This window comes from Hyla sarda, chromosome 10 (genome assembly GCF_029499605.1).
Source record: "Hyla sarda isolate aHylSar1 chromosome 10, aHylSar1.hap1, whole genome shotgun sequence".
In the NCBI taxonomy this organism is placed as follows: Eukaryota; Metazoa; Chordata; class Amphibia; order Anura; family Hylidae; genus Hyla; species Hyla sarda.
This window is the reverse complement of record NC_079198.1, coordinates 10,151,671-10,164,747: the sequence shown is the minus strand read 5'-3', so window position 1 is coordinate 10,164,747 and position 13,077 is coordinate 10,151,671. Positions and strand designations below refer to the sequence as shown.

Genomic DNA, 13,077 nt, shown 5'->3' with positions numbered 1-13,077 from the left:
AGAATCTTCAGAAAATAAACCTATAGTGACCTTTAAAAAGAATCGGACTATCCATGATCTAATCAAGAAAAGGAAAAATGAATATAGTATGCAAGAGAAAAAACAGGAAAATTGGCTTACAAAAATTTTTCCGTATGGCAATAAGAAATGTGGCTCATGTACCTTCTGCAAGTATAATGCTAATTCTACTGGACGTACATTAGGAGGTACTAATTTCTTTGTAAAAGAATTAATTACCTGTCGCAGCTCCTTTGTTGTGTACTTCATGATATGTGAATGTAGAATGTTTTACATTGGTAAGACGGAACGCCAATTGAGAGTGCGGTTCCGCGAACATCTTTATTCGGTGAGGAAAGGAGGAGGATCCCCTCGTTTTGTTAAACACATGCAAGAAGTACACAAAGGAGACTGTGAAAATCTAAAGTTTGGTGGCCTGATGCGCATCAATAGTAGGCAGGGCAATGTAGATAGGAGACGGGCTTTACTGCGAGCTGAGACTCATTGGATTCTTACTTTGGATGCACAGGGCCCAATGGGGCTGAATGATAGACTTGATCTATCTCCATTTTTATAATTTTAAGGTAGTTCATTAAAAGTAGTGTTCTAATAGTATACAGGGTAATAGGATTATGTTAGTTTTTTCATTATTTCCTTACCTGTTGGTTTGTGGCATACGTCATCTTGATCACATGATCCCAGCAGGTGCACTATTTTAGGTTGCACAGCGCGATGACGTGAATGAGGCCGGATGAAGCGCATAGTGATTGCGTGAAACCGCCGGCAGTCGCCTTCTCTGAGCGCTCCACTTCTGATATGCCCGATCGTGGATTGTAGGCACCGTTTGAGTGAGGCCGGAATTGCGGTACCCTTGCGGTGAGTGCAGGTGTGGTTTTGTTCTCTGTTTGCTCTTTTACTGATATCGTTCTGTTTCACCTAGCACCGCCGATGGGACCCCTTGTGCAAGTACCTATCTGTTGTATACCTCCAATGTGTATCCTTTGCTTTTAGACCCTGTGGTTACTAGCAGTGCCACTTGTTCTTCTTCTACATTAGATTTGTAAATTACTTCTATTAAAAAATCTTAATCCTTTCAGTACTTATGAGCTTCTGAAGTTAAGGTTGTTCTTTTCTGTCTAAGTGCTCTCTGATGACACGTGTCTCGGGAACCGCCCAGATTAGAAGCAAATCCCCATAGCAAACCTCTTCTAATCTGGGCGGTTCCCGAGACACGTGTCATCAGAGAGCACTTAGACAGAAAAGAACAACCTTAACTTCAGAAGCTCATAAGTACTGAAAGGATTCAGTTTTTTTTTTTTAGAAGTAATTTACAAATCTGCTTAACTTTCTGGAGCCAGTTGATATATATAAAAAAGTTTTTTCCTGGATAACCCCTTTAAACAGATTTGTAAATTACTTCTATTAAAAAATCTGAATCCTTTCAGTACTTTTTAGCAGCTGTATGCTATAGAGGAAATTCTTTTCTTTTTTAATTTCTTTTTTGTCTTGTCCACACTGCTCTCTGCTGACACCTCTGTCCGTGTCAGTAAAGCAGCATAGGTTTGCTATGGGGATTTTCTCCTGCTCTGGACAGTTCCTGATATGGGCATCAGGTGTCAGCAGAGAGCACTGTGGACTAGACAAAAAAAGAAATTCATAAAGAAAAGAATTTCCTCTGTAGCATACAGCTGCTAATAAGTACTGAAAGGATTAAGATTTTTTAATAGAAGTCATTTACAAATCTGTTTAACTTTCTGGAGCCAGTTGATTTAAAAAATAAATAAATAAAATAAAATAAGTTTTCCACCGGAGTACCCAAGAAATATGCAACACCGAGATTAGTACCAAAAAATGGTGCACTAGACAAATCACATAAAGGCAAAAATATATTTATTGAGGCAAATACAGATGTAAAAATAAGAAACAAGGTTAAAAAGACCAGAGCACAAACAGTAGATAGGTATGAAGGACCAATGACATGGTGGTGTAGCTAAGCTGATGTTCCCCGTGACCCAACAACTCTTTTGTCAATAGAGTTTTGCCCATAGAGCAAAGTGCAGGGATGAGACCTCCGGACTAGAGATGAGCGAACTTACAGTAAATTCGATTCGTCACGAACTTCTCGGCTCGGCAGTTGATGACTTATCCTGCGTAAATTAGTTCAGCTTTCAGGTGCTCCGGTGGGCTGGAAAAGGTGGATACAGTCCTAGGAAAGAGTCTCCTAGGACTGTATCCACCTTTTCCAGCCCACCGGAGCACCGGAAAGCTGAACTAATTTATGCAGGAAAAGTTATCAACTGCCGGGCCGAGAAGTTCGTGACGAATCAAATTTACTGTAAGTTCGCTCATCTCTACTCCTGACACTAGGATTCTGGGAGACAACGTTACTGAACTCCTTGTGCAATTCCAAAATAACACAGTCGTTCTGGTACAGCTTAGAATGTTACAGTTTCTTAAAGGGGTATTCCACTGCTCAGCGTTTGAAACAAACTGTTCCGAACGCTGGAGCTCGTGACATAATAGCCCCGCCCCCTCATGACGTCACACCCCGCCACTTCAATGCAAGTCTATGGGAGGGGGCGTGACGCTGTCACGCCCCCTCCCATAGACTTGCATTGAGGGGGCGGGGCGTGAAGTCATGAGGAGGCAAGGCTATCACGTCATGAGCTCCAGCATTCTGAACGGTTTGTTCCAGACGCTGAGCGGCGGAGTACCCCTTTAAGCCAGATGAATGGATATTTGGTCACTGTCCCTTTAAGTGTTACTTTTTAAGAAATTTTACTAAATTTAGCAATCTTTGAGGTGCTTTATAGCCTGTGTACGTGTAATGAATAATACAGGTACAAATGTTCACAGTCTAATATGTTCTCAGTCTAACTTACCGAAACGACTGACGAGGATCTTCACAGGTCGGCTTATCGTGGTACAATATGTAGACTTATTTTTTTTTTTAACACATCTTTGATTTCCTATATGAAACCTGGAAGGACATGGGAGGAAAACTTCTTATAAAATGAGAGCCGAGCAGAACTAACACCGACCAGAGGCTAACAAAGAGATTGGTGTATTGCGGAGAGGCCCTTGTTCAGCCTTATTCTCGCTGTCTGAAAAAAAAATTCATTTTTTGGAGATAAAGAACATGAGCAATTGAGTGAAAACTCATGTAGTCTAGATGTATGTATGCCTAGTAATAGGATGTATGTATGCCTAGTAATAGGATAAGCTAGGAAATATGGGCCCTGTGCTGACTGACTGGACTACCCAGCAAGAGCAGAGCTGGGAAATGGTGCTTTGGGATAAGCCAGGCCTAGATCGGTTCTAATAGGTTTGGGTCCACCCCTTAAACTGGGAGAGGGAGGTTGGACTAGGGACTTATTCTTCAACCATTGGTTGGGAGCATCATGTGACCAAGGTATTATTCATCTGTATACAGTAGTGCAATGAACATGGTGCAATGCAAAGAAAAAAGCAGATGATAATGATGAAGGGCAGGACCATAGCACTGCTTACACCGACTCATATCCAGGTAGTGTCCATAACCGATGAGCCCGAGTGTGACATGCTCCTGAGGAGACAACAACACAAGGTATAACATGAGTTTATGGTGGAGCAATATCTCTATAACAGGTGCCTGGTACTGTGCGAGTGATGTCAGGCACCACATCACTATTAAAGGGGTACCCTGGTGGGAAAAAAAAATTCAAATCAACTGGTGCCAGAAAGTTAAACAGATTTGTAAATCAATTCTATTTAAAAATCTTAATCCTTCCAGTACTTATCAGCTGTTGTTTACTACAGATCAGGTTGTGTAGTCCTTTCCAGACTGACCACAGTGCTCTCTGCTGACATCTCTGTCCATGTCAGGAACTGTCCAGAGCAGCATAGGTTTGCTATGGGGATTTGCTCCTGCTCTGTACAGTTCCTGATACGGACAGAGGTGACAGCAGAGAGCACTGTGGTCAGACTGGAAAAAAACTACACAACTGTGGAGCATAAAGCAGCTGATAAATACTGGAAGGATTAAGATTTTTAAATAGAAGTGATTTACAAATCTGTTTAACTTTCTGGCACCAGTTGGTTTGAAAACATTTGTTTCCCTTTAACTGTTTATAACTTTACTCTCCATTCACTTCAACTCCTTCCACAGGCAGAGCTGCATTCAAAATTCTGCTCAGGTAAAGATGGAAATGTCATCATATCACCTTGTCTTACACATTGAGGGAGAAGCTGCTTGTAAGGTTTACAACATGTGCTGTATGTACAAAAACCGAGGCTGCAGGTAACAGGGAAGAAGTAGAATAGTGAGTGCAGCTCTGGAGTATAATACAGGATATAACTCAGGATCAGTACAGGATAAGTAAAGTAATGTATGTACACAGTGACCTCACCAGCAGAATAGTGAGTGCAGCTCTGGAGTATAATACAGGATATAACTCAGGATCAGTACAGGATAAGTAATGTAATGTATGTACACAGTGACATCACCAGCAGAATAGTGAGTACAGCTCTGGAGTATAATACAGGATATAACTCAGGATCAGTACAGGATAAGTAATGTAATGTATATACACAGTGACCTCACCAGCAGAATAGTGAGTACAGCTCTGGAGTATAATACAGGATATAACTCAGGATCAGTACAGGATAAGTAATGTAATGTATGTACACAGTGACCTCACCAGCAGAATAGTGAGCACAGTTCTGGAGTATAATACAGGGTATAACTCAGGATCAGTACAGGATAAGTAATGTAATGTATGTACACAGTGACCTCACCAGCAGAATAGTGAGTGCAGCTCTGGAGTATAATACAGGATATAACTCAGGATCAGTACAGGATAAGTAATGTATGTACACAGTGACCTCACCAGCAGAATAGTGAGTACAGCTCTGGGGTATAATACAGGATATAACTCAGGATCAGTACAGGATAAGTAATGTAATGTATGTACACAGTGACCTCACCAGCAGAATAGTGAGTACAGCTCTGGGGTATAATACAGGATATAACTCAGGATCAGTACAGGATAAGTAATGTAATGTATGTACACAGTGACCTCACCAGCAGAATAGTGAGTACAGCTCAGGTGTATAATACAGGATATAACTCAGGATCAGTACGATAAGTAATGTAATGTATGTACACAGTGATCTCACCAGCAGAATAGTGAGTACAGCTCTGGGGTATAATACAGGATATAACTCAGGATCAGTACAGGATAAGTAATGTAATGTATGTACACAGTGACCTCACCAGCAGAATAGTGAGTACAGCTCTGGGGTATAATACAGGATATAACTCAGGATCAGTACAGGATAAGTAATGTAATGTATGTACACAGTGATCTCACCAGCAGAATAGTGAGTACAGCTCTGGGGTATAATACAGGATATAACTCAGGATCAGTACAGGATAAGTAATGTAATGTATGTACACAGTGACCTCACCAGCAGAATAGTGAGTACAGCTCAGGTGTATAATACAGGATATATAGGAAAGAAGGTCTCTGCAGCCACTCCACACCAGCAAACAGCATATGATCAGCGATCCCTCCTCCAAACACACAGCGGGTTGAATCAGGCGCTGAGACCAAATCAAGATTAAGGGAATTTTATTACCCGCAATGCAACGCGTTTCGCAGAGAATCCGCTTCCTCAAGCATGTGGAATGGGACTAAACACAGAGGTTAAATAGGAAAAATTTTAACCCCTAAAAGGGATGAAAAATTAACCCCTTACAACTATCTTCAGAATAAATAGTAAATTATACACATCATTAAAAGTGATTAAAATTGTTCAATCAATCATATATATAGAATGATATATACAGCAAGAAATATACAGTAATAAAAAATATACAGTAGTAAAATTTTTTAAATATAAATAATTAATAAATATACTGTAAATGATTTTACGAGTATTTTCTATTGTTTCATTTCATAAAATGAAACAATAGAAAATGCTCATTAAATAATTTACAGTATATTTATTAATTATGTATATTTCACATTTTTTACTATATATTTCTTCCTGTATATATCATTCTATATATATGATTGATTGAACAATTTTAATCACTTTTAATGATGTGTATAATTTACTATTTATTCTGAAGATAGTTGTAAGGGGTTAATTTTTAAGTTCCATTCTACATGCGAAACGCATTGCATTGTGGGTAATAAGATCTTCTTACCTTTGATATGGTCTCAGCGCCTGATTTAACCCTCTGTGTGTTTGGAGGAGGGATCGCTGATCATATGTGACCATCTTGTCAGGTTGTCGTCTGGATCCTATAATCACCTTCTGATTATCTGTATAATTTGTCACATGGTCCTATAGGAAAGCTCCGTATGTCCTCAGAGGGTAAAGATATGATGAACAATGGACCAACCTGAAATGATGAGAAGCCCCTTGGCGGCCAAGCACAGGTAGAAGGACCACTGGTAATGGAAACTCTTGAAATTCTTGTTGTAGTCTGATATGTTATACAAATAGATGGACATCCCAATGGCGATAAACAGGGCTGAAACATAAGACAAATAAATGGACCATTTGCAGTTCATTATATGGGATATTGTATTAGAAGATAAACCCAACATTGTGACATCTAACTCTATTTGTAAGTAAGGACACATATTTGGCGCACAATTTTATCTGTCAGTGTTTTGACTCATGTTGTACAGCAGTGGTTTCCCTGATGGTACGCAAATACCCCAGTAATGGCGGCCTCAGTGGCGTTAAGTACCCACCCAGGGTCGTCCATCCTTGTCTGCCCGAGCGAGTCCCCGTACTGTGCTGTCTGTACCGAGAAGGGAGAAGACCAGATCACATGACCGCTCATCATGTGATCTGGTCTACAGAGGGGGCATTATGACTACATATGGGGGCATATTACTGTACAGGCTACAGAGGGGGCATTATAACTACACATGGGGGCATAGTACATGATACAGAGGGGGCATTATAACTACACATGGGGGCATAGTACATGATACAGAGGGGGCATTATAACTACACATGGGGGCATATTACTGTACAGGCTACAGAGGGGGCATTATGACTACACATGGGGACATAGTACATGATACAGAGGGGGCATTATGACTACATATGGGGGCATATTACATGATACAGAGGGGGCATTATGACTGTACAGGAGGCATAGTACAGGCTACAGAGGGGGCATTATGACTGTACAGGAGGCATAGTACAGGCTACAGAGGGGGCATTATGACTACATATGGGGGCATATTACATGATACAGAGGGGGCATTATGACTGTACAGGAGGCATAGTACAGGCTACAGAGGGGGCATTATGACTACACATGGGGGCATATTACAGGCTACAGCGGGGGCATTATGACTGTACAGGAGGCATAGTACAGGCTACAGAGGGGGCATTATAACTACACATGGGGGCATATTACTGTACAGGCTACAGAGGGGGCATTATGACTACACATGGGGGCATATTACTGGCTACAGAGGGGGCATTATGACTACACATGGGGGCATAGTACAGGCTACAGAGGGGGCATTATGACTACACATGGGGGCATATTACAGGCTACAGAGGGGGCATTATGACTACACATGGGGGCATAGTGGCTATATTTGGGGCATTATAACTGTACAGGAGGCATATTACTGGCTACAAGGGCTGCACAATTTGGGGGAAAATGTGAGATTATGATTATAGAGGTAAATATTGCGATTTCGATACAACAAATGGGGAAATCCCCGTATTTCATGTCCATCCCCTCATTTCATATAACCATTCCCCCTCATATCATATAGTCATCCCCCTCATATATAGTCATTCCCCCTCATATCATATAGTCATCCCCCTCATATATAGTCATTCCCCCTCATATCATATAGTCATCCCCCTCATATATAGTCATTCCCCCTCATATCATATAGTCATCCCCCTCATATATAGTCATTCCCCCTCATATCATATAACCATTCCGGACCGAGCCACCACCATCATGACACGGGAGCCGGACAGAACCACCACCATCGTGACACGGGAGCCGGACTGAGCCACCACCATCGTGACACGGGAGCCGGACCAAGCCACCACCATCGAGACACGGGAGCCGGACCGAGCCACCACCATCGAGACACGGGAGCCGGACCGAGCCACCACCATCGAGACACGGAAGCCGGACCGAGCCACCACCATCGAGACACGGGAGCCGGACCGAGCCACCACCATCGAGACACGGGAGCCGGACCGAGCCACCACCATCGAGACACGGGAGCCGGACCGAGCCACCACCATCGAGACACGGGAGCCGGACCGAGCCAGATAATCGCAGAATTGAACTCGTAGCGTAATCGACATATAACAAAATGCAAATATCGCAATGCGATTGCAATATGTCATGCAGCAATAGAGGCTACAGAGGGGGCATTATGACTTTACGGGGGGGAAAGGCTACAGAGAGGGCATTAAGAATGTACAGGGGCACATATAAATTAGGCAAAAATGAAGTCCAGTTTTTTAGTATTATGCAATATTGAGTGGTTCCTCTTTTTTGGTGGCTCCCTCACCACCGCAGCCAGTCATACATGTGGTGTGGTGGGGTGTGTGGTGCAGGGCAGATGTAATTACCCTAGGGGCAGTTGGTATTAAACCCTTGTGTTCGTAACGCCAGGGTGTGGTTTGGCCTTAACCACCCGAAGGTATGCCACTGGATCCTGGGCTAGGCACAGGGGGCAATAATGACTCCAACGCCAAGTTACCGACAACGGTAGCTTTACTGAGGGTAGACAGTTTTTACAGTCTATGCCAGGCCTCGAGCAGGGGGCCTGGGGAGAGGAGCAGGGGGCCTGGGGAGAGGAGCAGGGGAGATAAGGAGAGGAGCAGGGGGCCTGGGGAGAGGAGCAGGGGAGATAAGGAGAGGAGCAGGGGGCCTGGGGAGAGGAGCAGGGGAGATAAGGAGAGGAGCAGGGGGCCTGGGGAGAGGAGCAGGGGGCCTGGGGAGAGGAGCAGGGGAGATAAGGAGAGGAGCAGGGGGCCTGGGGAGAGGAGCAGGGGGCCTGGGGAGATAGGGAGAGGAGCAGGGGGGCCTGGGAACATAGGGAGAGGAGCAGGGGGGCCTGGGGAGATAGGGAGAGGAGCAGGGGGCCTGGGGAGATAGGGAGAGGAGCGGGGGGTCCTGGGGAGATAGGGAGAGGAGCGGGGGGTCCTGGGGAGATAGGGAGAGGAGCAGGGGGCCTGGGGGAGAGGACAGGAGTTAAGAAAAGCACAAACATTTGAAATAACAACTATATTAATTACAAACAAGTCGCCAATGTATGTTTGTGTGTGTGTGGGGGGGGGGTGCTCGGGCAAAACAAAAAGGTTGGGAATCATTGTAGTACAGTAATGCATTACCTGCTAAGACCTCCAGGATGGCGGACGCGAGGCAGGCGGTGATTCTTCCTACACGAATCTTCATAAATGAAAGACAGGAAAATATGATCCCAAAGGTGAGAGGTACGGCGGAGAAAATCAGAAGCCCTCTGGTGGCGTTGATGTATCCTGGAAGAAGAAACAGCCCACCAGGGCTATTACATATCAGCCCATCAGCCCTAGAGCTCCATGTATAATGCAAATCAGTATGAGCCATTACCCTAGACCACCAGGGATATTACATATCAAACCATCAGCCCTTGAGCTCCATGTATAATGCAGATCAGTATGAGCCACCACACTAGACCACCAGGGCTATTACATATCAACCCATAAAACCTAGAGCTCCATGTATAATGCAAATCAGTATGAGCTATCACCCTAGACCACCAGGGCTATTACATATCAACCCATCAGCCCTAGAGCTCCATGTATAATGCAAATCAGTATGAGCCACCACCCTAGACCACCAGGGATATTAGATATTAACCCATAAACCACTGTAGGATATTACAGGAATGCAATTATTAAATCCTAAGCAACCCTATGTCTGTGTGTTATGTAATTTCTGTTTTAGGCTCCTGAGGGATCCCTCAGACCTCCATCAATCCTTAGGGAAAGAGGCAAGACCAAGTACACTGCTCCAAAAAAATAAAGGCAACGTTCTCCACGTCGTCTCCAGACTCTGTCACATCTGTCACATGTGCTCAGTGTGAACCTGCTTTCATCTGTGAAGAGCACAGGGCGCCAGTGGTGAATTTGCCAATCTTGGTGTTCTCTGACAAATGCCAAACGTCCTGCACGGTGTTGGGCTTTAAGCACAACCCCCTCCTGTGGACGTCGGGCCCTCATAACCCCCTCATGGAGTCTGTTTCTGACCATTTACGTGGACACATGCACATTTGTGGCCTGCTGGAGGTCATTTTGCAGGGCTCTGGCAGTGCTCCTTCTGCTCCTCCTTGCACAAAGGTGGAGGTAGCGGTCCTGCTGGTGGGTTGTTGCCCTCCTACGGCCTCCTCCACGTCTCCTGATGTACTGGCCTGTCTCCTGGTAGCGCCTCCATGCTACGCTGACAGACAGCAAACCTTCTTGCCTTAGCTCGCATTGATGTGCCATCCTGGAGGAGCTGCACTACCTGAGCCACTTGTGTGGGTTGTAGACTCCGTCTCATGCTACCACTAGAGTAAAAGCACCGCCAGCATTCAAAAGTGACCAAAACAGCCAGGAAGCATAGGGACTGAGAAGTGGTCTGTGGTCACCACCTGCAGAACCTCTCCTTTATTGGGGGTGTCTTGCTAATTGCCTATAATTTCCACCTGTTGTCTGTTCCATTTGCACAACATCATGTGAAATTGGTTGTCAATCAGTGTTGCTTCCTGAGTGGACAGTGTGATTTCACAGAAGTGTCATTGACTTGGAGTAACATTGTGTTGTTTAAAGGGGTTATACAGGAAAAAAACTTTTTTATATACATCAACTGGCTCCAGAAAGTTAAACCGATTTGTAAATTACTTCCATTAAAAAAATCTTAATCCTTTCAGTACTTATGAGCTTCTGAAGTTCAGTTTTTCTTTTCTGTCTAAGTGCTCTCTGATGACACGTGTCTCGGGAAACGCCCAGTTTAGAAGAGGTTTGCTATGGGGATTTGCTTCTAAACTGGGCGGTTCCCGAGACACGTGTCATCAGAGAGCACTTAGACAGAAAAGAACAACCTTAACTTCAGAAGCTCATAAGTACTGAAAGGATTAAGATTTTTTTTAATAGAAGTAATTTACAAATCTGTTTAACTTTCTGGAGCCAGTTGATATATATATAAAAAAAAGTTTTTTCCTGATTAACCCCTTTAAGTGTTCAATTTCTTTTCATATATCCACACACCTAACCCAGCATTTCTGATATTTATGGGGCCTCCAAGGAAACATCAGGGATTCTGGATAACCGGATTCTATCAATTCCAATGGATTTTGTAAAGCAGCGTTCTATGAATTGTTCTTAACAGAGACAGATACAAAGAATTATTAGGAAATCCTTACCGGGCCCCACAATATCCAAACACATGTCTTTTGTACAAATTTCCCACAGTCCGGCATGGTATATGGAGTCCACCAACCAGAAGTCAGTGGAGATCCCAGTCACCAGGAGGATAAACCCGAGGATGGAGCAGACGAGCCCAGCGACATTCAGCAGCAGCATTGTGGAAAATGGCCGAATCCTGAGAAGAGAGAAACAGGAGAGGGAATAATGGAAACTATATACAGTGGTCCCTCAAGTTACGATATCAATTGGTTCTGGGACGACCATTGTATGTTGAGACCATTGTATGTTGAGACCAGAACTCTATGGAAAAATGGGAATTGGTTCTAAAGGCACCAAAATGTCATCCAAAAATAGGAAAAAGTGAGGATTAAAGAAAAATAAGTAGATAACTAATATAGATAAAGCAAATCCTTATATATAAAAGTAATAAAGATCTGCTGGGAGCTGTAAATCATTGTCTATGTCAGTGTTTCCCCAAGCAGCCAAAGGCTGTCCGGGCATGCTGTGGGTTGTAGTTTTGCAACAGCTGGGGGCACCCTGCTTGGGGAAACACTGATCTATATAGAGGACAGGAGCTTCTTCAGGGTCCTGTACAGTACATGGGCACAAGTGACCCAGGAGACCTGTGTTTATGTGTCGTCAGACACCGGCAGGTAAAAATCCCACCGGTCCCACCTCTATTTCTGCAGAAAACAATTAGGTAGCCCCCACAGTAATGAGGTTCTTGGTCGGATCTGACATTGGTCTAGAACCAGTCCTCGGTTTCGGTGAAAATTCGGTTAATCCTAAACAGAGACCTGACTATTTTTGCCCACCAATTTGCTCCCTTCACTTCAATCCAGTTTATGCTATGAGGAAAAGAAAACCTTTAGGCCGGGTTCACACTACCTAAAGGTGATAGGTTATGAACTTGAGGCTGGTTGGTAAAACTTGGCTCTGCTACACTACTACGTGTTCTCGGAATAGTAAAGAGATCGTAGTTACCTTATTCGCGGAGCGTTGTGACCGCTCGTCTGCTGGCTGGTGAATGAGTGGACTGGCTGGTTAATCTTGCTCTCTATAAGGAAGCGAATATGAAAGCTTTCACCTTGCACGCTGCAAAACTTCCGCCTGGAGATTCCAGTGCAGAAGCCTCTCACTGAACACAATGGGATTCTGCCGCACCTTGCGAACTGCTGAATTTCCACAGCGGAAATTCCACCGGGGATAATTCCAATTTTGGACTTCTCTGGAAAAAATCGACATGTAGCCAGAGATGTAGATCATACAAAACACTGGACAGTTTATTTAAAAATAAAAGCGTAAAAAAACAATAAAACAGAAGGATTACGCATTTCGGGGGAGTCTCCCCCTTCATCGGATCACATACTGATCTGATGAAGGGGGAGACTCCCCCGAAACGCGTAATCCTTCTGTTTTCTTGTTTTTTTTATGCTTTTGTTTTTAAATAAACTGTCCAGTGTTTTTTGTTACCTACATCTCTGGCTACAGATCTTTCAATCATTGGAACCAGCAGCGCCATCAAAAGGTTATTTTGCTATTCAACATATGAATGAAAAAGGATTTATTGACCAGAATGCAACGCGTTTCGCTGCGCATGCGCAGCGAAACGCGTTGCATTCTGGTCAATAAATCCTT

At 43.8% G+C, this 13,077-nt stretch overlaps 1 protein-coding gene across 1 annotated transcript; it reads right to left on the bottom strand.

Annotated features, from left to right (window-relative positions):
• Positions 1-2,727: 2,727 nt before the first annotated feature.
• On the bottom strand, positions 2,728-12,443 carry LOC130293788 (claudin-10-like). Its single transcript, XM_056542888.1, has 5 exons — positions 12,424-12,443; positions 11,436-11,614; positions 9,385-9,531; positions 6,389-6,520; positions 2,728-3,562 (listed from the first exon to the last, which is right to left on the bottom strand). Exons 2-5 carry the CDS (start codon positions 11,593-11,595, stop codon positions 3,504-3,506), a joined length of 498 nt encoding a protein of 165 aa, XP_056398863.1. The 5' UTR covers positions 11,596-11,614; positions 12,424-12,443; the 3' UTR covers positions 2,728-3,503.
• Between the last annotated feature and the right edge of the window lie 634 nt (positions 12,444-13,077).

What these genes read in the sequence shown, in the direction of transcription:
- LOC130293788 (XM_056542888.1), bottom strand. Translation starts at nt 11,595, where the DNA reads ATGCTGCTGCTGAATGTCGCTGGGCTCGTCTGCTCCATCCTCGGGTTT. An exon ending in TTTGGATATTGTGGGGCCCG is followed by an intron (nt 9,532 to 11,435) that starts GTAAGGATTTCC and finishes TTCTTCTTCCAG; the next exon opens with GATACATCAACGCCACCAGA. An exon ending in GGGGCTTCTCATCATTTCAG is followed by an intron (nt 3,563 to 6,388) that starts GTTGGTCCATTG and finishes TTGTCTCCTCAG; the next exon opens with GAGCATGTCACACTCGGGCT.